Source organism: Pantherophis guttatus, chromosome 2 (assembly GCF_059756535.1).
Source record: "Pantherophis guttatus breed Tessera chromosome 2, ASM5975653v1, whole genome shotgun sequence".
Classification (NCBI taxonomy): domain Eukaryota; kingdom Metazoa; phylum Chordata; class Lepidosauria; order Squamata; family Colubridae; genus Pantherophis; species Pantherophis guttatus.
In genome coordinates this window covers 269,178,347-269,202,713 of record NC_142064.1, presented here as the reverse complement: position 1 = coordinate 269,202,713, position 24,367 = coordinate 269,178,347, and the positions used below count along the sequence as shown (strand labels likewise).

The 24,367-nt window shown below is 40.6% G+C and overlaps 1 protein-coding gene across 1 annotated transcript; it reads right to left on the bottom strand.

Moving 5' to 3' along the window:
* Positions 1 to 1,964: 1,964 nt before the first annotated feature.
* On the bottom strand, positions 1,965 to 23,059 carry LOC148115857 (zinc finger protein 396-like). Its single transcript, XM_087884401.1, has 3 exons — positions 20,070 to 23,059; positions 6,567 to 6,696; positions 1,965 to 4,922 (listed from the first exon to the last, which is right to left on the bottom strand). Exons 1-3 carry the CDS (start codon positions 20,478 to 20,480, stop codon positions 4,153 to 4,155), a joined length of 1,311 nt encoding a protein of 436 aa, XP_087740527.1. The 5' UTR covers positions 20,481 to 23,059; the 3' UTR covers positions 1,965 to 4,152.
* Between the last annotated feature and the right edge of the window lie 1,308 nt (positions 23,060 to 24,367).

Here is a 24,367-nt window from a genome sequence, read left to right as displayed (position 1 = left end):
TGCGCATATTCCTTAACAGTGCTTTACAACCCTAAGTAGTTCACAGAGTAAGCCTATTGCCCCCAACAATCTGAGTCCTCAGATTATACGGGGGAGGTAGTGAATGCCGTTGGTGTAAACCAGATTTAAATGTCTTTCCTTTTTTTTCTTTTAATTTGGTCTTACCTATTTCTTACTCCTTTTCTGGGTGCTGCAAAACATTGCTTAGCCTGAAAGAGAATATCATGCTGGGAATTTAGGGACGTACATTAGGAGGAGGAGAATGACCTGCCGTAGAGCAAAGGAACAGCAAGCAACATACTTAATCGCAGGGATGACTTTCAGCTCAGTCCTGCTGGATTAATAAGATGCTGAAATGGAGGCTCATTTGTCTTCTGGGACAGGGCTGTGTGTAACAGGTTCATTAGTGCTCCTGCTAGATGCTTAAGTCCCAATGGTGCCCATTGGCCCCATTGTTTTTATCGTCTTACTGCATTGCATTTAACGCTCTCTACATGGGGCTCCCCTTGAGGTGTACTTGGAGGCTCCAACTGGCGCAGAGTGCGGCCGCGCGGGTGGTTATGGGAGCGACATGGAGTTCCCATGTAACACCTCTCCTGCGCGAGCTGCACTGGCTCCCGGTGGTCTTCCAGGTGCGCTTCAAGGTTTTGGTTATCACCTCTAGAGCGCTCCATGGCTTAGGACCTGGTTATCTACGGGACCGCCTGCTACCACCAATAGCCTCCCACCAGCCAGTACGCTCCCATAGAGAGGGGCTCCTCCGGGTGCCGTCGGCCAAACAATGTCGACTGGTGGCCCCTAGGGGGAGAGCCTTCTCTGTGGGGGCACCTACCATCTGGAACGAGCTCCCCCCGGAGATACGGAGGATCCCGGATCTGCGCACCTTCCGTCGCGCGCTCTAGACTTTCTTATTTCATCAAGCTGGCCTGGCCTAAACCTTCTCCCCTTTTAAATGTAAATTTTAATTTGTTTTTTAAATTATTGGGTATTTTAAATTTGTCTCAGCCAAATTATTTAATTCGTTTTTATTCTATTTTTAAATTTTTGTATTTATGTGTTTATTCTGTGGCTGTTCACCGCCCTGAGTCCTTTGGGAGTAGGGCGGTATATAAATCCAATAAAATAAAATAAATAAAAAATAACAGAATAACAGAGTTGGAAGGGATCTTGGAGGTCTTCTTGTCCAGCCCCCTGCTCAAGCAGGAAACCCTACACCTGTGATGGTGAACCTATGGCACGTGTGCCACAGGTGGCACGCAGAGCCATACTGGTGGGCACGCGAGCATTGCCCTAGCTCAGCTCCACCATGCAGGCGCTTGCTGGCCAGCTGATTTTTGAGCCTTCTGGGCCCACCGGAAGTTGGCAAATGGGCTGTTTCTGGCCTCCGGGGGTGTGTGGGGAAGGCTGTTTTTGCCCTCCCCAGGCTCCTAGGAAGCCTCTGGAGCCCGGGGAGGGCTAAAAACAGGCCTACCGGGGCCCACTGGGCCATCACATGCCAAAAATGATGGGAGCATGGGAGAGGTGCGTGCACATGCCTGGGGGAGGGCAGGGCACATAGTTATGGGTGTGGGCACATGCATGTGCACGACCACCCCGCACTCCCCCAGCTTTTGGCACACGATGGCAAAAAGATTAGCCATCACTGCCCTGCACCATTTCAGACGAATGGTTGTCTAATCTCTTCTTACAAACCTCCAGCCATTCTTTGTATGTTTTATCCTCCAATCATCTTTGTTGCTTTTCTCTGCACTCTTACTAGAATCTCAATGTCTTTTTTATATCTGTGAAGGGGTGTGTCATTTTAATTTCCCACAAGGCACATAGTTATTTGGAGTGCTGGAAATCAAAAAAGGATTATAAACTGTCAGGGTGGCAGTTAATCCCATTCTGCTTTTGGGCAATTGCACCTTGATTTAGAGAAGTGGATCGAGGCTTTTCCCTTGAAGAAAATAAACCCGAAGATATATTTTCTAAGAAAAACTCATTTATTTGTTATAAAGAAAATAAAACATCTTACTAATCTAATTAATTACATCTTGGCAAAGCTTTCCCGGCCACCTCTCTTGGCCGGAGAACAAAGAAAGATTTAGAGGAAAGTGAAGGAATGTAGACATGCGCAGTTAGCTTACTGATAAGAACTTGGCAAGCTACGGTAAGTCTGAAAGTTCAAAAATAAGAGCTCATCTGGTAAATACAAAAACACAGTGACATAAACATTGGAGCCTACCATCTTAATACAAAGTAAAAACGACCCTAATTTTCCTCTGGGGGCAAGTTATTCATACTTAGATCAGTTTCTCATCCCTGTTTTGGAAAGAGAAGAATAGCTCTGTCTAATTGCTGTTACAGTCCTTTGGTGACTCTTAAGAATTTCCGTTGTTAAGCAAGGGACTTATTGAGTCACACCTGATTTTTTTTACCATTTCTGCCACGGTTGTTAAGCAAATCATTGCACTTGTGAAGTAAATCATGAAGTCGTTAAGCAAAGTGTTCCAATATCTCAGGGGCTGCCACAAAGAAGAGGGAGTCAAGCTATTCTCCAAAGCCCCTGAGGGCAGGACAAGGAGCAATGGATGGAAACTAATCAAGGAGAGAAGCAACTTGGAACTAAGGAGAAATTTCCTGACAGTGAGAACAATCAACCAGTGGAACAAAAGTTGCCTTCGGAAGTTGTGGGAGCTTCATCACTGGAGGCTTTCAAGAAGAGATAGGACTGCCATTTGTCAGAGATGGGTGTAGGGTGTCCAGTTTGAGCAGGGGGTTGGACTAGATGACCTACAAGGTCCCTCCCAACTCTGTTCATCTGTTAAATCAAAATATTGTACATGAAATAATAAGTTGTTAGGTCAAGAATTCTGGGAATTGAAGTCTGCGGGTTCTAAAGGGGCCATCGTTCAGAATAGAATAACAGAGTTGGAAGGGAACTTGGAGGTCTTCTAGTCCAACCCCCTGCTTCGGCAGGAAACCCTACACCAGTGGTCCCCAACCCCCGGTCCGCGGACCGGTGCCGGGCCGTGGAGTACCTGGCACCGGGCCGCGCAGCGGCCGGGGGACATGAACGCTGCAGCGCAAAGGCTCCTGGGCCGTGCGCAATGGGCCGTGCGCAAAAGCTCCTGGGCCGTGCCCCCACCCCTGCGCGCGCTCAGCGGGCCGCGGCGATAAAAAGGTTGGGGACCACTGCCCTACACCACTTCGGAAAAATGGTTATCCAATTTCTTCTTACAACCTTCCAGTGTTGGAGCATTCACAACTTCTGGAAGCAAGTCGTTCCACAGATTAATTGTTCTGTCAGGAAAGTTCTAGGTAGCTTCCCTCCTTGATTAGTTTCCATCCATTGCTTCTTGTTCTGCCTTCAGGGGCTTTGGAGAATAATTTGACTCCCTCTTCTTTGTGGCAGCCCCTGAGACAGTGGTGAAACCCAAATTTTTTTTACTACCGGTTCTGTGGGCGTGGCTTGGTGAGCTGGCAGAGGAAGGATACTGCAAAATCCCCATTCCCACCACACTCCTGGGGGAAGGATATTGCAAAATCTCCATTCCCACCCCACTCTGGGGCCAGCCAGAGGTGGTGTTTGCTGGTTCTCCAAACTACTCAAAATTTCCGCTGCTGGTTCTCTGAACAGCTCAAAATTTCCGCTACCAAACTCCAGAATCTGTTAGAACCTGCTGGATTTCACCCCTGTCCTGAGATATCGGAAGACTGCTACCATGTCACTCCTAGTCCTTCTTTTCATTAAACTAGACATACCCAATTCCAGCAACTGTTCTTTGTATGTTTTAGCCTCCAGTCCCCTCATCATCTTTGTTGCTCTTCTCTGCACTCTTTCTAGAGTCTCCACATCTTTTTTACCTCATGGCGACTACGACTGGCTGCAGTATTCCAAGTGTGGCCTTACCAAGGCATTATAAATTGGCTTTAACACTTCATGGGATCTTGATTTAATCAGGGAATGAATATCACATGATATTCATTCTATCTTTTTCCGCCTCTGAACTACAATTTTTACACAGCTCCTATTTCTTGAATCACAACCCATGTATCTATCTCCTACACTTACATACATGCACACCCTCCATTCTCCACTTTTAATCCCTGCTCAAACACGTTGCAGACGGGAGCCCCTCGCGTCCTGTACTCAGTGAAGTTGCCATTTCACAGCCACTCAACGCACTGCAAAGCCTTTTCTCGGGCATGGAGTTTCTGGTGCGTCACGAGAATATCCCTTCTCCCAAAGCTCTTCCCGCACACCAGGCACTGAAACGGCTTCTCGCCGGTGTGGGCTCTCTCGTGGATGACCAGACACGTCCGCTGGCTGAAGCTCTTGCCGCACTCGGCGCATTTGTACGGCTTCTCCCCCGTGTGCGTCCTCCGATGGGTCACCAGGAACTGCTTCCTGCTGAAGCTGCGTCCGCAGTCGGCGCAGATGTACGGTTTCTCGCCCGTGTGGGTCCGTTCGTGCTTGATGAGGTCCGATTTAGAAATGAAGCCCTTGCCGCAGTGGGCGCACATGTAGGGCTTCTCCCCCGTGTGGATCCGTTCGTGCTTTATAATGTAGGATTTGCGGCTGAAGCTCTTCCCGCAGTACGAGCAGGAGTAAGGCCTCTCGCCCGTGTGCGACCGCTGGTGCTCGATCAGTTCGGATTGCCAAACGAAGCCCTTCCCACATTCCAGGCACTTTTTCAACCGCTCATCTTGGATCCTGGGCTGGACTCCAACTCCGACTCCTCTGGCCTGTTGGAAATTTGGTGCGGCGCAAATAAGGCCGTCGTGTTTCTTTTCCATGCAGCCTCCTGACTGGCTTTCAGAGGCCTCCCCTGGTCCTGCTGTACAGGATTTATGTTGATCAGCTCTTCCGCAGGGAATCCGCTGTGATCCTGGTTCTGAAGAATTCTCCGAGGCCTCCTCAGACGCCTGTACGTCGCCTGTCAGGGAGGAGACAAGATATCTGGGTCATTCTCTGATCTAAACTGTCAGAACCGACACCTCATGCTTCGCTTAGTGCCGGTCTGCCATGAACGCCAGGGAGAAGATGGGAGGTGGGGAGGATTCGGTGATAACAAACAGTTCATTGTATCTGCCAGAGACACGGCTTCAAGGTCAGACGGCTGGGAACAGAATGCAGCTGCATGCCAACCGTCCCGAAACATCTTCTTTGAATTTGATTGGACATTGAGGGAGCAAGCAATGGGAAGCAACTAAGGGAGGGAAAGTTACCCTTGGGAATTTTGGCGCGCGATTTTCAGTTCTGGCTTTGCTCTACTGTGCTTCACTTGACCTTTTAGTAAAAGATAACTTTCCCAACAAATGGAGTTAAGGATCAAATCCAAAAATCAAATCCAATGTAGGGGACAAAGGGAATGACACTGAGGGATAGAAGGAAGGGCTGCTACCAAGGATAAGAGGGGCTTGAGTCTAGGGCAAGAATGTAACCAGAGTACAAGCAGTTCTTGACTTTAAAAACTTTGTTTAGTAACTGAAGTTACAATAGCACAGAAAAAGGTGATTTATGATCATTTTTCATACTTATAACCGTTGCGGCGTCCCCTATGGCCGTGATGGCGAACCTATGGCACACGTGCCGCAGGTGGCATGTGGAGCCATATCTGTGGGCACGTGAGCATTGCCCTAGCTCAGCTCCAGCACACATGCGTGCGCCAGCCAGCTGATTTTTGGGCCTTCCGGGCCCACCGGAAATCAGGAAATGGGCTGTTTCCAGCCTCCGGAGGGCCTCCGGGATGGGGGAGGCTGTTTTCACCCTCCTCAGGCTCCAAGAAAACCACTGGAGCCTGGGGAGGGTGAAAGCGGGCCTCCTGGGCCCACCAGTAACCTTTTTGCTATTGTGTGCCAAAAGCGTGGGGAGGTCGTGTGCACATGCAGGGAGGTGTGGAGGGACATCAAATTATGGGTGTGGGCACTCGCATGCGCAACCCCCTACCCCATGCTCCCCCTGCTTTTGGCACGCGATGGCAAAAAGGTTAGCCATCACTGCTCTCGGTCAAGTGATCTAAATTCAGATGCTTGGCAACTGACTCATATTTATTTATTTATTATTTATTTTATTCATATTTCTATGCCGCCCACTCTCCAAGGACTCTGGGCGGCTTACACCAAAGACGGTATACTAAAAAGCATATTGCCCCCTAACTATCTGGGTCCTCATTTTACCCACCTCGGAAGGATGGAAGACTGAGTCAACCTTGAGTCAACGGTGAGATTTGATCCACTGATCTGCTGAACTAGCAGTCATCTGAAGTAGCTGCAGTAGTGCACCCTAACCACTGCGCCACCTTGGCTCCTTTATGATGGTTGTAGTGTCTTGGGGTTGTGTGATCACCTTTTGCGATCTTCTGACAAAGATAGGCAAAGGCTGTCTGGCTGAAGAATTCTGGGAGTTGAAGTCCACAAATCTTAAAGTTGCCAAGTTTCGAGACCCCTGTTCTAAGCTATGATTTGTCTACTGAATACAATATTATTGTCCAGGCTCGCAAACCTGCTAACGAACAAGCAAAACAAGCCACAATCAAGATAACACAGGAATCCATGGCTACAGAAGGGAGCCCCCTTACCCAGAGATGCGCCATCCTCCTCTTCCTCCTCCTGTTTGATTTCACCTAAAATGACCTTCGGCCAGGAATCAGACGATGCTTCCTCAGCCACCTGTAAACAGATCATCTCTTCTTTAAGGGGTCTCAGCCTCTGTGGTGGAAGTCCAGGTATCATAAAGCAAGCAGCAAAAAAAAAAAAAAAAATCAAAATTAACGAATAGATTTTAGAAGCAAACCAATCTTAAGAGATGCAATTTATTCTGTATTTTAGCTTTGAGAGGCCTGGCCAAGGCTTCTTGGAAGGAGAAAATCTCCAAGCAATTGAAAATAATAACAGGAAGAGAGTGTCAGATGTAAATGCCTTATTCCCTAATCTGTAAATAATGTATATATGGGATATCAGGGGTTAACTTATTCTTTGTTTCTTAATGTATTCATAATTCACCACTCCCATCCTTGACTCCGCCCTTTGTATATATAAGGAGTCACCCTCACCATTTCCCTTGCTTCTATCTGTAAATATTCAGTGAATATAGAATGCCTGTTAAGATTAAAGAGAGATATATTTAAACCTCTAATCTTTATTATCATTATTGAGTCTGATCCTAAAAATATTGCAACAAACTGGTAGCAGAGGATGGTTAATTGACTCAATAAATAATTAAAAATGTCTAAGAAAGATAGGCCCAACACCAGGGCCTACAGCAAAGAAATAGAAACTGAACAAGAAATAATCAACGAATCCACAAACGCGATTTCGAGAGAATCTGAAGAGTACACCACAGAAGAAGAAGAACTAATAAATGAAAATAATGACCAGGAGGAAATCGAAATAGAAAATAACGAACTCAGGTCAGAAATATTAAAGATATTAAAAAGCCAGAAGAATGATGAAAGTCTCATCGCGAATCTCCAAGAAATGCTGAAAAACAGCGGAGCAGCGAGAGAGAAAAACATCGTCAAAGAGAAACCCAAAGACCAAAAAACTGTGAGTGATATGACTACAGAGAAAGTCGTTATGAAAAAGAAAAGATGTGATGCCGCGCGAAATTTTGAATGGCAGCCATCTTGGTTTCAACAAGCCTCCAAAGGGAGCGAAGCAGAGCCAATCAAAATGCCCAGTTCAAAATTTCTGGCGCGAAAAACGTTATCAGACAACGAAAGTGAAAAGGAAGATTCGAAATCTCCAGAAGAACCCGAATCAGATAGCGAAGACGATTTTACCAAATCCCAAATAAAATCAGCAATGAAGACGCTTTTTGCTGCATTTGGGCCAAAATTAAAAATCTCCAAAGCGCCAACGAAGAAGCAAAAGAACAAGTCGATACCTCAAGACCTACACGCTCCCATCCTGACTTCGAGAGCGACGACGCCCGAGCCCAGAGAGCCATGCCGATTCCGCCCCACGCCGCAGACCGGATCAAATATCAACGCACACAGGAGAAAGAGAAGAACAGCCACCGCCATCAGAACTCCTAAAACCGAGCCAGAGACCGACTCGTCTGAAGAGGAGCAGAGCGAACGAGCTGAAATGGAAAGAACCTTCCACGACGATGCCAAAGAAGAAATGAGCAACGCGCATGTGCGAAACCACGTAGACGGTCCGGAAAGACTTGAACTGGCCAGAGAACCGCGCAGACTCGTTGCGAGCATCCCTATGCCGTTTTGCAATTTCCTGCACTTGCGAGATCACGGACTACCTCAGGTTGTAAGTAATGGACAAAATAATGTGGGAAACTTACCCAGTGACTTCCCAAAACTTAGAGTTGATGGCATTAATTTGCAAGAGTGGTATCAACAGCTCCAGGTTGTCTTTATGAAAGAAAATTTACTATTCTTTATCACTAGTCCTCCAAGAAGACCTTGGACTTTAAAAATAGATTGTTTACATCATAGAGCATTCTTCTTAATAATATCTAGCGTATCTCCTGCAATGTATCATAGTATCAAACCAAACCTAACTGTCTCAGAAATAATTCAATGCATGTTTAATCTATTCCACAGCGACAGTGTAGCTACCACTACGAGAATGTCTAAGGATTTCTTTTCTTCTAGAGTAAAACCAGGGGTTTCCATAAGTGAGCATTTGATATCTCTAAACAAAATAAGAGCTGAGCTGCATCTGAGGGGGGAAGTGATTTCAGATCAAACAATGAAAAGTGTTATTATCAATTCACTTGATTCATCATGGGATAGTTTTATGTCACACTTAGACACCATCAATCTAGGATATTTATCCATAGAGAGTCTATCTAACAAATTGATAGCTGAAGATAATTCAAGAAAAAATCGTTCTAGCAATCACACAGAACACAAATCTTTTAGGAAGGTAGCTTTCCAAGAAAAATACAATGAAACTTTTAAATGCCACAATTGTGGGTCCAGGGAACACAATAGAAGAGACTGTCCCAAAATATCAAAGGAGAGACATAGGCCAGAATATAGAAGCAGATACAATTATAGACAGTCTTCCACAGATAGATATAAATATAGAAGCCCACCAAATTACAGAGAAAGTAGAGGGGGTAGAGAAAATTCAAAAGAGAGAAAATCTGGTTCACTGAATGGACTAAATAAACAAGACAGGGAGACTTCCGGTTTGCGAGCTTCGGCGACGGCGGTGACTTTTTAAAGACCGCCAGCCCCGCCGCCTGTAGAGCCGCCCCGCGAACGAGGTGCGGCTCGAAAACTCCGAAATCTTGAAGATTGCAGGAGCAGAGACAGCAGGGCACAGGTTGAGCCCCTGTAACCCCCCCAGGGAATTCTTTCTGGGGGTGAAAACAGGTGTGGCTCCCTCCCAACCTGCGGAGACTCCGGGCGGCGTGGGACGATTCTGCTTTCAGCAGAACAAGCCGGCAGCAGCAAACTTTTAAAGTGAGAGGAATCAATTTTAACAAACAGCGGAAATATCAACTTGAATCCAGAAACTTGAAAACTGCAAGTATTGGCGCTTTGTTGACTTTTTAAATTAAAAGAGAAAGTGAGCGGGTGAAAGTGATTTGAAAAAAAATGGCGTCCAGCGTTTGAGTTAACGAGCTAGTGAAAGTGGATTTGTGAAGCCTCCCTGTTTTGCTACAAAGTTGCTCTATCTAAAGAAGAAATTTCTTTTGCTAAAATTTGACTTTGCTTTACTCTAGTTCCACCTGATTAAATCTGGGGGACTTCTTTAGAAGTTTCTGTGGAAGAGGGAAAGGAAAAAGAACTTCCCTCTTCAAAAAAACTAGCTTACGTGGCACGATGGCTTCAAAGAAGCAGGAAGGGAAAGCATCAGGGGGGGGATCCCCCACACATAAACATCAAACGCAACTTCCCCCTGCTCAACAGTTACAAACTCAGAAAAAAGAATTTGATGTGGCAGATTTAAAAGAATTTATTTCTAAAACTTTGGATGATAAATTTCAAGAATCACAACAGGAGATAGATGATAAACTTCAAAAATCACATCAGGAGATAGATGATAAACTTCAAAAATCACATCAGGAATTTTTGCAGGAAATTAATGAAGTTAAAGACATGGTGAAACAGAATCAAATTATGGTGACCAAAAAAATATCAGAAGTGGCGTCTGGCCTGGCAGATTTTATTGGGAAAGTTGATTTTAAAGTTGAAGAATTTAAATCAGAAGTTAATGTTAGGATGAAAGATAATGACTATAAAATTGATGAAGTTGACAATAAAATGCAGAGAATTGAAGATGAGATTGTTATGATACAATTCCGGGCGATGGAATTTGCCATACGGCTTCGGGGAATTCGAGAGGAGGAAAGACAGGACTTGAAACAAGTTTGCTCTGAAGCCCTGGCTAAGATTTTACAAGTTAATCCTGATTTGGTATTTCATAAAATAGATAAAATTTACAGAGTGAACTCTTGGGTGGCCAGGCAAAGACAATTACCCAGAGATGTGGTCATATATTTTACTGAGAGAGAAATTAGAAATGATATCCTGCAAAAATCTTTTCACACTTCTATACAAGTGGGGGGCTCACGGCTTGTAATTTTTAAAGAATTACCTCCTAAAATGCTGAAAGCTAGAAAAGAATTTGACTTTCTTGTTAAGGAATTGAGAAATTTACAGATACCCTTCCGGTGGGATGCACCAGCTGGGGTAATTTTCAGATATAAGGGAGAAGGATATCGGTTGAATACCGTGGAGAAGGCGCAACATTTTTACAGTACTATTCTTAAGGAAAGAACACCATCTCCACGTACATCTACAGTTTTGGAGATTAAGGAGAGTGAAGAGAGGCAATTGAAAGAACAGTCTAAGCAGGAACTAGAAAACGTGCAAGGTGCAGAAGGAGGTATTCTGAGTGAGCCATTGCTGGATTCTTCTCCAATTTTGGATTTGATTCAGTTGACTGAAGTTAAAGATCAACGTATAACTAGAGCTCAATCCAAGCTACTTAAACAAAAGCAACAACTACAACAGGAAAGACAAGATAAGAAGGCAGTTAAGAGCACTGCACAAGAGATTGGCGCTATGGGAGGAGCAAGATCGAAGCTCTCGGATGAACTTCAAGCATATTGCTCTGCGCTCCAGAAAGAGGCTAATGACCTTTAAGTGTTTATCTTGGAATGTCAATGGGTTGAATTCAGCACAGAAAAGAAAAAAATTATTTACATATTTGAAACAATTTAATAATGATATAATATGTTTACAAGAAACGCATATTACAACTCAAGATCAAAAATATTTGATAAACTCAAAATTAGGAGTACATTATATATCTTCAACTTCGCAGAAAAAGAATGGTGTGGTTATTTATGTAAATAAAAAATTAACAGCAAAAGTTATAGAAGTAGATCAAGATGGTAGATTTGTAGCAATTGAATTGTTTACAGCAAATGGGCAAATTCTTTTGATTGGAATTTATGCTCCCAACCAACAACAGGATTATTTTTACAAGATGTTACATACTAAAATATTGCAATGGGACTACAGATCTATTTTAATTATGGGAGATTGGAATGGAGTAATTGATTCTAAATTAGATAAAAAGAGCTTGGCAAAGTCTAGAATTAGATTACCACAGACCTTTTTTGATATGAAAGAAGATATGGAACTAAAAGATGTTTGGAGAATACATAATCCAAATGAATTGGATTACACTTTTTTTTCTGATAGACATAGATCCTTTTCTAGGATTGATTTTATCTTGTTGTCAAATGATCTACTTGTTAAGACAAAAAGAACAAAGATTTTTCCAAGAACTTTGACTGATCATAGTCCTGTATGGATAGAAATCGAGATGGATAAGGTTGAGAGACGTTCTTGGAGATTAAATGAGAACTTGTTTAGATATGAAAAAAATATAATAGAACTTAAAAAGCATTTGAAAGAATTTTTTGAAATAAATTTGAATAAAGGTACCCCAATTGAAATTGTTTGGGATGCAAGTAAAGCTTATATGAGAGGGGTACTCATCTATATGAACTCTAAACATAGACTGTTCCGACAAAAGAAAAGATCTGAGTTGGAAATGGAAATAAAGAATAAAGAACAGTTACTTATTAAAAACCCAACAGATGAAAGAATACGAAGTGCTATAAAACTTTTGAAAGACCAATTCCAAATGCTTATGGCGGAACAAGTTGCAACAAGCTTACAATATGCGAAGCATAATACATTTTGCAATGCTAATAAACCGGGCAGATGGTTGGCCTACACATTGAGGAAAAAACAAAGTATGCGGACTATTGACAGTATTGATATTGGAGGGAAAGAAATTTTTCAACAAAAATTAATTAAAGAAGCTTTTGTGGATTATTATACTAAACTATATGCCAAAGAAGAGGTGCAGAATGGACTTATAGAAAAATATTTAAAGGATAAGAGAGTTACAAAAATTACTGATCAACAAAAGGAAAGAATGAATTATCTTATAACAGAGGAGGAGATAATAGTAGCAATTAAACAGTTAAAAACAGCTAAAGCTCCTGGCACGGATGGTTTGACTGCAGTGTATTACAAAACTCTACAAGCTGAAATGGTGGGACAACTTAGAGATTTATTTTGCAATATTCAACAAGGGGGTAAAATACCCCCATCCTGGACAACTGCTTATATATCTTTGATACCAAAGGAACAAGTTGGTCCTAAAAAACCAGAGAACTACAGACCAATATCTCTTTTGAACACAGACTATAAAATTTATGCGAAGGTATTAGCCAACAGGTTGATGCCAGTAATCCAAAAGGTGATTCATGAGGACCAAGCGGGATTTATTGAGGGCAGATACATGAAGGACAATGTAAGGCAAGTAATAGATTTATTGGAATATCTTGATAAGAATAAACAGATTTCTGCAGTGCTGGTTTTTTTGGATGCGGAGAAGGCCTTTGATAGAGTGGATTGGAATTTTCTACTAAAGACTTTAAAAAAGATGGGCTTTGGGGACCAATTTACACAGGCGATTTCAGCAATTTATCAAGAGCAAAAAGCACAGATTATTATTAATGGAAGTTTGACGACAGAGTTTAAAATTGAAAAAGGAACAAGACAGGGATGTCCGTTGTCCCCACTTTTATTTATTTTAACATTGGAAGTCTTGCTAAACACAATACGGGACTCAAAAATTTTGAAAGGCATAATGATAAGGCAAGAGGATTATAGAATAAAGGCATTTGCAGATGATCTGGTGGTTACCCTATCACAACCAATGGAATCAACAATCCTGATGAATGACATTATACAAGACTATGGTAGAGTTTCAGGTTTTAGACTGAATTCAAAAAAGACTAAAATGATAGTCAAAAATATGACACAAGATCGTAAACATGAGCTTGAAAGGAGGGCAGGTTTTGAAATTGTACCTAAGGTAAAATATCTTGGAGTTCAGGTTGCAGAATCAAACATGAAATTGTTTCAAAATAACTATGAGGTGTTGTGGCGAGAGGTTCAGAAAGACATGGAGACTTGGAAAAAGCTGCAACTGTCTTTACTTGGAAGAATAGCAGCAGTTAAGATGAACATTTTGCCAAGATTTCTGTTTTTGTTTCAAATGATTCCGGTGCTTAAAAGTGATAAACAACTGAAAGTTTGGCAAACTGGACTTAATAAGTTCGTCTGGAACGAGAAAAAGCCGAGAGTGAAATTGAAAATTATGCAAGATGTTCCAGAAAGAGGAGGCCTTAAACTTCCAAACCTACAGTTATATTATGATGCAGCAACTTTAACTTTAACAAGCGATTGGTTTGAGGGTAAAAAGGCTGGAATATTGAATGCAGAAAGTTTTGATCTTGAATTTGGATGGCATGCTTACCTATTTTATGATGACAAAGTTGATAAAGTATTTAAAAGTCATATACTTAGAGACTCTTTGATGAGAGTTTGGAAGAAGCACCGACTCAAATGGGATTATAAAATACCGCTATGGCTGGATCTTGGTCATACCTTGTGGAATACAAATATAATGTCACTCGGGGGGTTTTTATACAAAGAGGTTCTTTTTACAGATGCGGGCAGATGGCAGCTGAAGACATTGCAGACACTGTTGGACGAAGGGATTAATTTAACCTGGTTACAATATAATCAATTACAATTGAGATGGAAAGAGGACCAAAAAACTGGTATTATGTTGCATGAGGAAGAATTGGTTAGACATATAAGAGAGAAAGGTCCAATGCATATTAAAAGGCTTTATAATGTTTTGCTAGAAAGGGATTCAGAAACGGAATTAGTTAAAGATTGCATGATTAAGTGGGCACAAAATTTTGAAGAACCAGTGATGTTGGAAACATGGGAAAAAATTTGGGTTCAGAATGTTAAATTTACACAGTCGCAGAATCTGAGGGAAAATTTTTATAAAATGTTTTATAGATGGCATTTAGATCCTAAAAAGTTGTCATGTATGTACCCTAATGTTCAGCCAAAATGTTGGAGATGTGAATGTTTGGATGCTACGTATTATCATGTTTGGTGGACCTGTAGGAAAGTTAAGGCTTTTTGGATAAAAATATGGTGGGTCATGCAGAATGTTTTGAAGAAAAAAATTCAATTTTCTCCACAATTGTTTTTATTGGGCATAGTTAAGGGTTTCACACGGGATGAAACAAAATTAATATTGTATATGATAACAGCAGCAAGATTGTTGATAGGTAAATATTGGAAGAATGAAGCTTTGCCTACTATCGAGGAATGGACTTCGAAGATGGCCAGTTTTGCAGAGATGGCGAAGATTTCAGCATATTTAAAAGATTGTTCACAAGAGACTTATGAATGGGAATGGAAAAGGTGGATAGAATATGTTCAGAACAAATACCAAATTAGAAAGTATCAAATAGCTTTTATTTGAAAACAATGTATTAGAAATATTTTAATATAAAGAGACAAAGAGGGAAAATTATATAGGGGGAGGGATGGGTTCAGGTATATATATCAGTGTTATTAGTTATGAGTACATAATAGGGAAGTCTGGGGGGGGGAGGGTTAGGGAGGGTTAGGGAGGATGGGAAGTTTGGGGAGGGAGGTGGGGGGGTGAAAAAAGGGGTGAAAATGTAATTGTAAAACTTTTGCAATAAAAAAAAAAAAATAAATAAACAAGACAGCACTAAAACACAACAAAATGAGAACAATAATTGGCTTATCGATTCTGGGGCAACCAATCACACCACTAATAACAAAAATATTCTATCTTCATTTACAGAAGATAAGTTTGTAATAAAGGTGGCTAATCAAGAAAAGGTTCAAGTATTAGGCAGAGGAAACATAACATTGCCTGGTCTAGGAAAAATAGAGGGGGTATTGTTAATCCCTGAAATACCTCATAACATACTAAGTGTCATAAAGCTAAGTAGAGATTCTGATATCAATATAGTTTTCTCAAAGGGGAAAGCAACTTTAGAGAAGGACAAAACAAATGTAGGTACTGTGATGATTAAAGGAGGCCTACCCTATCTAGTAACAAAAGAAAGATGGTTACATAACATTGACTCAAATATGGAGGATTGTATTGAGGCAGATGATGAAAATGTTAGTAACAGTGACAATGATGAATGTGAAATATCTCATGATCACACAAATACACACAAAGAGAAGAGACCAAGAATAGGTAAACCAATTCATGATGAGTGTGCTCACATCTTACATAGGAAGTTAGGACATGCAAGTTTTCCTGTAGTACAAAAAATGACTGAACACGCAGAAGGTGTCAAAATAAAAAATTGTGAAAATTATTTGGAATGCTCAGTATGTAAATCCACTAAACTAAAAACTAGTCCCAGACCAAAAAAATCCAACAGATCGACTAACAAAATTTTTGACTTAGTACATATGGACTTAGTTGGTCCATTAACTCCATCAATCACTTATAGAAAGCGTTACTTCCTAACAATAGTAGATGACTATAGTCGCTATGGTTTTGTTTACACATTAAAACACAAGGATGAAACCTTTCAGAAATTTAAGGAATTCTACAAACGCATAGAAACACAACATAATATCAGAATAAAACAAATTATGACAGATAGGGGATGTGAATTCATGTCTAAAGAATTCTCCCAATGGTTAAAGGATAGAGGAATGCTACATTTCACATCTAGTCCATTTTCTGCATTCCAAAATGGGGTTGCAGAGAGAAAGAATTCCACACTGCAAACCATGATTAGATGCACATTAGAGGATGCTGGTTTAGGCAAACAATTTTGGTCAGAAGCCTTACATTATTCAAATTACACTCAAAATAGAACCTGGTCCAGTATTGTGAATAAAACACCATATGAGGTGATGTATAATAGGAAACCCAAATTAGCACACATGCACATATTTGGAGTCACTGCAGACGTACATATACCTAAGCAGTTGAGAAGAAAGGGAGAAAACGTATCCAGAAGATTAAGATTTATGGGATATGAAACTGGCACCAAAGGGTACAGATTCATTGATAATAATAACAAATTTATAGTCTCCAGAACAGCTGTGTTCCATGAACAAGCAAATTGGTCTAAATTACATCTTAATGAAATATTTCCAGATAAATACAAAGATACAAAATCTTGTGAGGAAGGAACAATAGAGAATCAAAATATCAACAAAAATACAAACAAAACCAAAACTTGGACAAATAGTCAGCACAAAATAAAGACAGACACATTAACAAAAAAGGAAGCAAGATATTTGCATGACAACCATAGCAAACCTGAAAGAGCTATTAGAAACAATAGAAATCAAATACCAGGTAAATACAGAGATTATATAATGCATATGGATGGTGAACAAATAACACCTAATACATATGAGGAAGTATTAAAACTCCCTTATGAAGAAAAGGAAAAATGGGAACTAGCTATGAAAAAAGAGATGGAAAGTTTGCAAGGATTAAATGTATTCACACCTGCGACCGCACCTAAAGATAAAACAATCATAGGTACTAGGTGGATTTATAAAATTAAGAATCTAGAAGGAGGCAATACTCTATACAAAGCCAGATTAGTTGCACAAGGTTATGCACAAAAATATCCGGAGGACTATACTGACACATACTCTCCCACAGTGAGAACAGAGAGTGTTAAAACAGCTCTAGTAGTGGCATCTGCACTCAATCTTGATGTATTCCAATATGACATACAGACTGCGTACTTACACGCGAAACTAGATAAGGAAATATATGTAAGGGCACCACACAGTCAATACACTAATAAGAATGAAATCTGGCTATTGAACAAAAGTCTATATGGGTTAAAACAATCTGGCAAAAGATGGTATGATTGTTTGGTAAAAGTACTTAAGACCATGGATTTTAACGCTACCACCGCTGATAACTGTTTCTTTGTAAAAAAAAGTGATGATCACATTGAATTCGTGTTAATTTATGTAGATGATATTTTATATATAGGAAAAAACAAGGAGAGAAGAGAAATCTTTGTAAATAAGCTAAACGAACATTTTTCGTTGAAATCTCTAGGTAAAGTAAACAAATACCTTGGTGTACAAATTAACAAAACTAGAAGGGGATTCAAACTCACTCAGAAAGATAAGATTATTGAACTTCTAAACAAATGCAATTTAAACAATGCTAAACCATGTGACACTCCCATGCAAACTGATTTCCTTAGAAACAATGATGAGTCTTCCCCTGAATTTAAAGATAATACATTCTATAGATCAGTCATAGGTTCACTTCTTTATATATCTAATTGGACCAGACCAGATATTGCATTACCTCTCAATTTATTGTCAAGACATGTTAGTAAACCAACTATGTATCATTGGGAAGCTGTCAAAAGAATTCTAAGATATCTAAAAAGTACATTAGATTTTTGTTTAGTATTAGAACCTAGTAATGACAAAGAGCCAAAACTTACTTGTTACGCAGATGCGGATTGGGCTGGAGATATATCATGCAGAAAGAGCACTTCTGGTTATATTTTTCTATTAAATAACTGTCCAGTTTACTGGTACACTGGTAAACAAGAACTGGTAGCCACTTCAACCACAGAAGCGGAATATGTTTGTTTATCCAAAGCTGCAAATAACCTTGTATGGTTTAATGATTTGATTTCAGATGTCTGGAAAAAACCTGCTTTACCTTTTGTTATGCATGAAGATAATAAAGCAGCCATTGAAATATCCAGATCCGATGCCATAGGACAAAGATCCAGGCATATAGATATAAAGTTTAAACATGTGAGACAATTGTCTCAAGATGGATTTATCAAAGCAGTGCATTGTGATACCTCTGAACAATTAGCTGACATATTAACGAAGCCTTTACCTTCTAAACAGCACAAATATTTAACTTCAAAATTATATGTCTTATATTGTCCTGAATCTGAATGTAATTGGTGTTGTATAGCGAACCGGCATTTAGAGGGGGATTTGTCAGATGTAAATGCCTTATTCCCTAATCTGTAAATAATGTATATATGGGATATCAGGGGTTAACTTATTCTTTGTTTCTTAATGTATTCATAATTCACCACTCCCATCCTTGACTCCGCCCTTTGTATATATAAGGAGTCACCCTCACCATTTCCCTTGCTTCTATCTGTGAATATTCAGTGAATATAGAATGCCTGTTAAGATTAAAGAGAGATATATTTAAACCTCTAATCTTTATTATCATTATTGAGTCTGATCCTAAAAATATTGCAACAGAGAGAATCAAGAATTAGGCTAAAAGTCTATAGAGATTCTCAGTCATTCAGGTCAACCACCCTTGGAATGGTGTGGGAGTAGGAATGGACTTCCAGAGGAAAAAATTGCAGACTACAGGAACCAGGAGCACCATTCAGGTGAGCCTGAGGACACAGAGAAACCTCCAAGTGCTTCAACCACCTTCTATAAGGATGCAAATGACCAACTGTCTGCAAGGAATATAAATCCTTCCATTCCCCACTATCCTGTCAGAGCTGAAGAAGCTTCTTGGATGAGAAGCAAAATGTCTTCAAAAAACAAGAAGAAGAAAGACTTCGATGCTATCTCATAATAAATGAATTTCCAAACTGCCAATCTTTAAGGAAATCTTCTCTTTAATTGAGCACAGCAACCGGATCATGACTCGATGCGGACAAGACTGACCTTTTGCCCCCCAATCCCTCCCTTTCCGATCCCCAATTATCTGCTTCTCATTGGCTATCTTCCAAGTCACTCCACTGACTTCTTGTCTCGTCATTTCACAGGAATGTCTCCCCCCTCCTCATTTCCATGACGACCGGGCTTCAAAGGGATTTAGCAGGCAAAAGTTCAGGGCTTATCTCTCTCCTCTATGCCAGCGGTGAAACGCTGACAGTCCAGTTGCCTCCTGAAAAAGCACCTTTTGAGACAAGAATTAGGCCATCTACCCACCCAGCATATCTATTTAAACCAATATTTCTCAAACTCGGCAACTTTAAGACATGTGGACTTCAACTCCCAGAATTCCTCAGCTAGCGAGTTGCCAAGTTTGAGAAACACAGATCTAAACCAGGGGTGAAATGTAAAATTTGTTACTACCGGTTCTGTGGGCGCGGCTTGGTGGTGGTGGTGGGTAATGTGACTGGGTGGGCGTGGCCAACTTTTTTTTTTTTTAACTTTTCAAAGCATTTTTTTCTAATACTTTGAAAAGCCTCTGCTGATCAGGCAACTCAGCTGGGATCATCACAGAGAGGCTTTTTTAAAAATGCTTTGAAAAGCCTCTCTGCCATCAGGCAACTCAGCTAGGATCGTCAGAGACTTTTCAAAGCATTTTTTTTACCACCTCTTCAACCAAGAGGTTGCAGGAAAAAATGCTTTGAAAAGCCTCTGACGATCCCAGCAGAGCCGCACGATCATCAGAGGCTTTTTTTTTTTTTTTACTTTTAAAAGCATTTTTTCATCGGAAGTGGTTGTCGAAAAAATGCTTTTAAAAGTAAAAAAAAAAAGCCTCTGATATTTATGTGGCTCAGCTGGGCATGGTGGGGGGGCGCAGGGATTTTTGCTACCGGTTCTCCGAACCACCCGCCGCCATCGCTACCAGATCGGGTGATCCGGTCCAAAACGGGAGCATTTCACCCCTGATTTAAACCACACATCCCAATGAAATGACCGGGGGTTAAATATACTCACTGACTCTTTCTGAGTCTCCTCTTTTTGCTGCCTCAGCAGGAAATCTTCTGCCAAGGCCACTGCTCGGGTGCAATCCTCTGGCTCAACATCTCGGAGCCAGTTCTGGATTCGTGGGGGCAAGACGTTCAGGAATTGCTCCAGGACCACCAGTTCGAGAATCTGTTCTTTGGTGTGCCTTTCGGGTTTCAGCCACAGGTTGCAAAGCTTCCAGAGATGGTTGCACACCTCTCGCGGCCCCTCGGCCTCCTGGTAGCCAAACTGCCTGAAGTGCAGGCGTTGGGTTTCTAAGACAGCCGTCCCTTCCCCCTGGATCTCCTCCTTGACTTTCTGCCTGATGCTTCTGTCGCTGGCCCAGAGGCCGCTGTTGCTCAAAGGGGCCTCTTTGCAAAGGTCTGGCAGGAGATGGGCCATTTTCGCACCTCCGAGATGTCAAGAGGGCTGGAGCTGCAGCGCTCTTAAAGAAGAGGAGGCGACCCCACAATGGACGAATGGCTGCAAAAATTGACAGAGTTCGCAGAGATGGCAGAGCTGATTGCTCTGATTAAAGAAAAGAACACAATTACTTTTGTTTCTACACGGAAACGGCTTTTGGACTTCGTTCTTGAGACAGGAAAAAAAATATATATGAAAGTTTGATTTTGGGTTTGATTATATAAGTTTGTTGTTATAGAAGTGGCTAGCTAATATTATCATATAAAAGTAAAATGTTGAGGTTTCATGCTATTATCTTATTCTACTGCACCAAAAAGAGTTGGAAGTCAACACTTTTTTCTTTCTTTTTCACTCTTTTTCACCTACACTTTTCTCTTCCCCTTTTCCTCCCCTATTTCCCCATTATTTTCTTTTGCATTTTGTATTTATATTATATTTTGATCAACTAATAAAAATTTTAAACACACACAAAAAAGAATGTGAAAATGTTAGAATCCTCTCTAATCACATGGAGATGGATTTATTGATTTAAAACATTTAAATACGTGCCCACCTATATGGTTTATCACTTATATCTTTTATGTACACTGAGAGCTTATGCACCGAAGACAAATTACTTGTGTAATCCAGTCACACTTGGCCAATAAACAATTCTACCTTCTATCAAACTAGGAAGCACCCAATCAAAGGATGGCCCTTCCTGAATCGAACTGTAATTACATTTACTTTAAGATCTGTTGATTTTCTCCGTGCAAAGAGATTAGTAATTTAATTTCTCCCTACTTCTCATGTCTCATTCTATCAATCTGACTTTGATTTCTCAGTCTAGAGCTGAGAGTAACTGGCAGTCATCAAGTCAGCTTCTGTGTGCGTGTGTGTCTATTTATATATATCTGTGTGTCCCTATATATTTATATATATATATATATCCATCATCCAAGTGGAATACACATACATACACACATATTCACACATACACAAACAGTTAAGATAAACCTAAAGAACGCATCACATACAACCAAATCACTGACAATATCGGGTGCACAATTCTAAAACTTTAAATTCAATAAACAGCTTGTCTTGCAAGTAATAAAGACACATTTTTAAGTTTCAACCATTATCATATTTAGCTTGTTGTCTATTTGCGGTATTTTACTATGGTAAACACCCAAGTAAACAGAACAGCCAATGCGAATGCTACTAATAACAGTACCTTTTTAAAGAAAAAATAGCTGAAATGCTACTTTATAATATTTTAGGGAGGATGAGCCTCAGCAAGGTGATATCTTACTGTCCTTCAAGCTATTAAATGTTCTTTTATTTTTACAATTAACCCGTTGTCTTTATCACCGTCATGCCTTTTTTTCTTTTTTTGGTTAAGGATCATTTTTCCAACACTACATCCCTTTTACTGCTTCTGTTGGGAGCAGGGTGGATTTGATTTAAATCGAGTTGATTTAAATCACAATTTAAATCATGATTTAAATCACTAGTAAAAAGGCTTGATTTAAATCAACTAGATTTAAATCATAATTTTTAAAGAGCAACTGTCATCTCTGCTACTCCTTTGACCCGCTGTTGACTCACCGATAGTCCCAGTGTTGCAGAATATACAGCCTCCTGCTACATAACTAAGCTCCATTTCATGCTGAATAAACTAAATGATTTATGTATCTTAAATAGAAAACTATCTTACGATAAGATTTTTACCCCAAAAGTTTTTATTAAAATAAATTCGATAAAAATCAAAAAAATCCGATTTAAATAAAAAAAATCTGATTTTTTTGATTTTTTTTTTTTTAAAAATCATTGATTTTTATCCACCCTGGTTGGGAGTTTGCGGTGTCTCCGGACACATGACATCAGGGCCAGCCTGCTCAACTCTAAAGCAAAACAAGCCACCTTACGGCTAAGCTCGTTTGTGTGAACCCAACAATGTAAGCCATTAAACCATGATTTATGGTTTAGGATTCCCAAGCCATAAAACCATGGTTTAAAACCCTGGATTTCTGGCTTACATTGTTGGGTCCACACAAATGAGCTGAGCCATAAGGTGGCTTGTTTTGGTTCAACCAGGCTTGATTAAACCATGGTTGATGGCTCAGCACATTGGGTGAACACTTTCGTGACTCTTCGGTTCAGTATGGTTTCAGCCAACCGTGGCACAGGGCGTCCTTACCCAAGGCACAGAATTTATTTATTTATTTTATTGAATTTCTATACCGCCCTACTCCCGAAGGACTCAGGGCGGTGAACAGCCATGAAATAAAACACATACAAATACAAAATTTAAAATCGAATAAAATGAATTAAATAAATTTGGCTGAATTGATTTGACAGATAGTTGCCTCCCCCATCCCTTCTCCAGTCCCAAGAGCTTCCCCAGTGGAATATCTGCCTGCCATGCAACCGCCAGGCAGAAGCCTCTCCTCTCCCGCACCCGGAACCCCTCCCACGTGCCTGTCTTCCCTTCCAGGCGTGGAAAAGCCTTTCCAACCGGGGCAATCTCCGCGTGGGAAAATTCAAAGGCCACTTTCCCACGGGAACCGGAACCGGAAGAAGCGGTTTTCCTTCTCTCTCTCTCTCTCTCTCTCTCTCATTCTCTTTAGTTCTTTGTTTCCCAGCGCTTTCTCTATCCGCCTGCGGAGGTGTTTTTTTTTTTTCCCCTGCCCCTCCAGGAATTCAAACTCTCTCACCTTAACTGTTTGGAGGGGGAATCGCTGGCTGACTTGGCACAACAGTGCTAAGCTAACATATAGGTGACCGGTTTAGAATGGAATGGAATGGAATGGAATGGAATGGAATAGAATAGAATAGAATAGAATAGAATAGAATAGAATGAAATAGAATGGAATGGAATAGAATAAAGAGACTAGAATACAAAATAGAGAATGGAATGGAATGGAATGGAATGGAATGGAATAGAATAGAATAGAATAGAATAGAATAGAATAGAATAGAATAGAATAGAATTTTTTTATTGAAAAAGTTTTACAAGTACAAATTTTTCCCCCATTCCCCCCCCCATTTTCCCTCCCTAACCCTCCCTAACCCTCCCCTCCTCCCATGACTTCCCCAAGGTGAAATCCAAATCCACATCATATTATATCATACTTTACTGCCCTTCTAATCTCCCGCCTGTATACTATACATTTCTACATAACATTAAACTATTCTACCCCCTATATACTATACATAGAATAGAATAGAATTCTTTATTGGCCAAGTGTGATTGGACACACAAGGAATTTGTCCTGGTGCATACGCTCTTAGTGTACATAAAAAGACAAGATACCTTCATCAAGAATCACAAGGTACAACACTAACTAACTAGCTAGCTAGCTAGCTAAATAAACAAACAAACAAACAAACAAACAAACTTTATTGTCATTGTATGTGTATACAGAGTATACCCATACAACGAAATTCACTTAAAACCTATGATAGTCATAGGGTCCAAATAGCAGTCAGGAAACAATATTAATATAAATCTTAAGGACACAAGCAACAAAATGACAGTCATACAGTCTAAGTGGAAGGAGATGGGTGGTGGGAACAATGAGAAGATTAATAGTAATGCAGACTTAGTGAATAGTTTGACAGTATTGAGGGAATTATTTGTTTAGCAGAGTGATGACGTTCGGGGGAAAACTGTTCTTGTGTCTAGTTGTCTTGGTGTGCAGAGTCCTATAGCGTCGTTTTGAGGGTAGGAGTTGAAACAGTTTATGTCCAGGATGTGAGGGGTCTGTAAATATTTTCACAGCCCTCTTCTTGACTCATGCAGTATACAGGTCCTCAATGGAAGGCAGGTTGGTAGCCATTGTTTTTTCTGCAGTTTGTGGTAAAGCAGGGAGCATCCTGTCTTC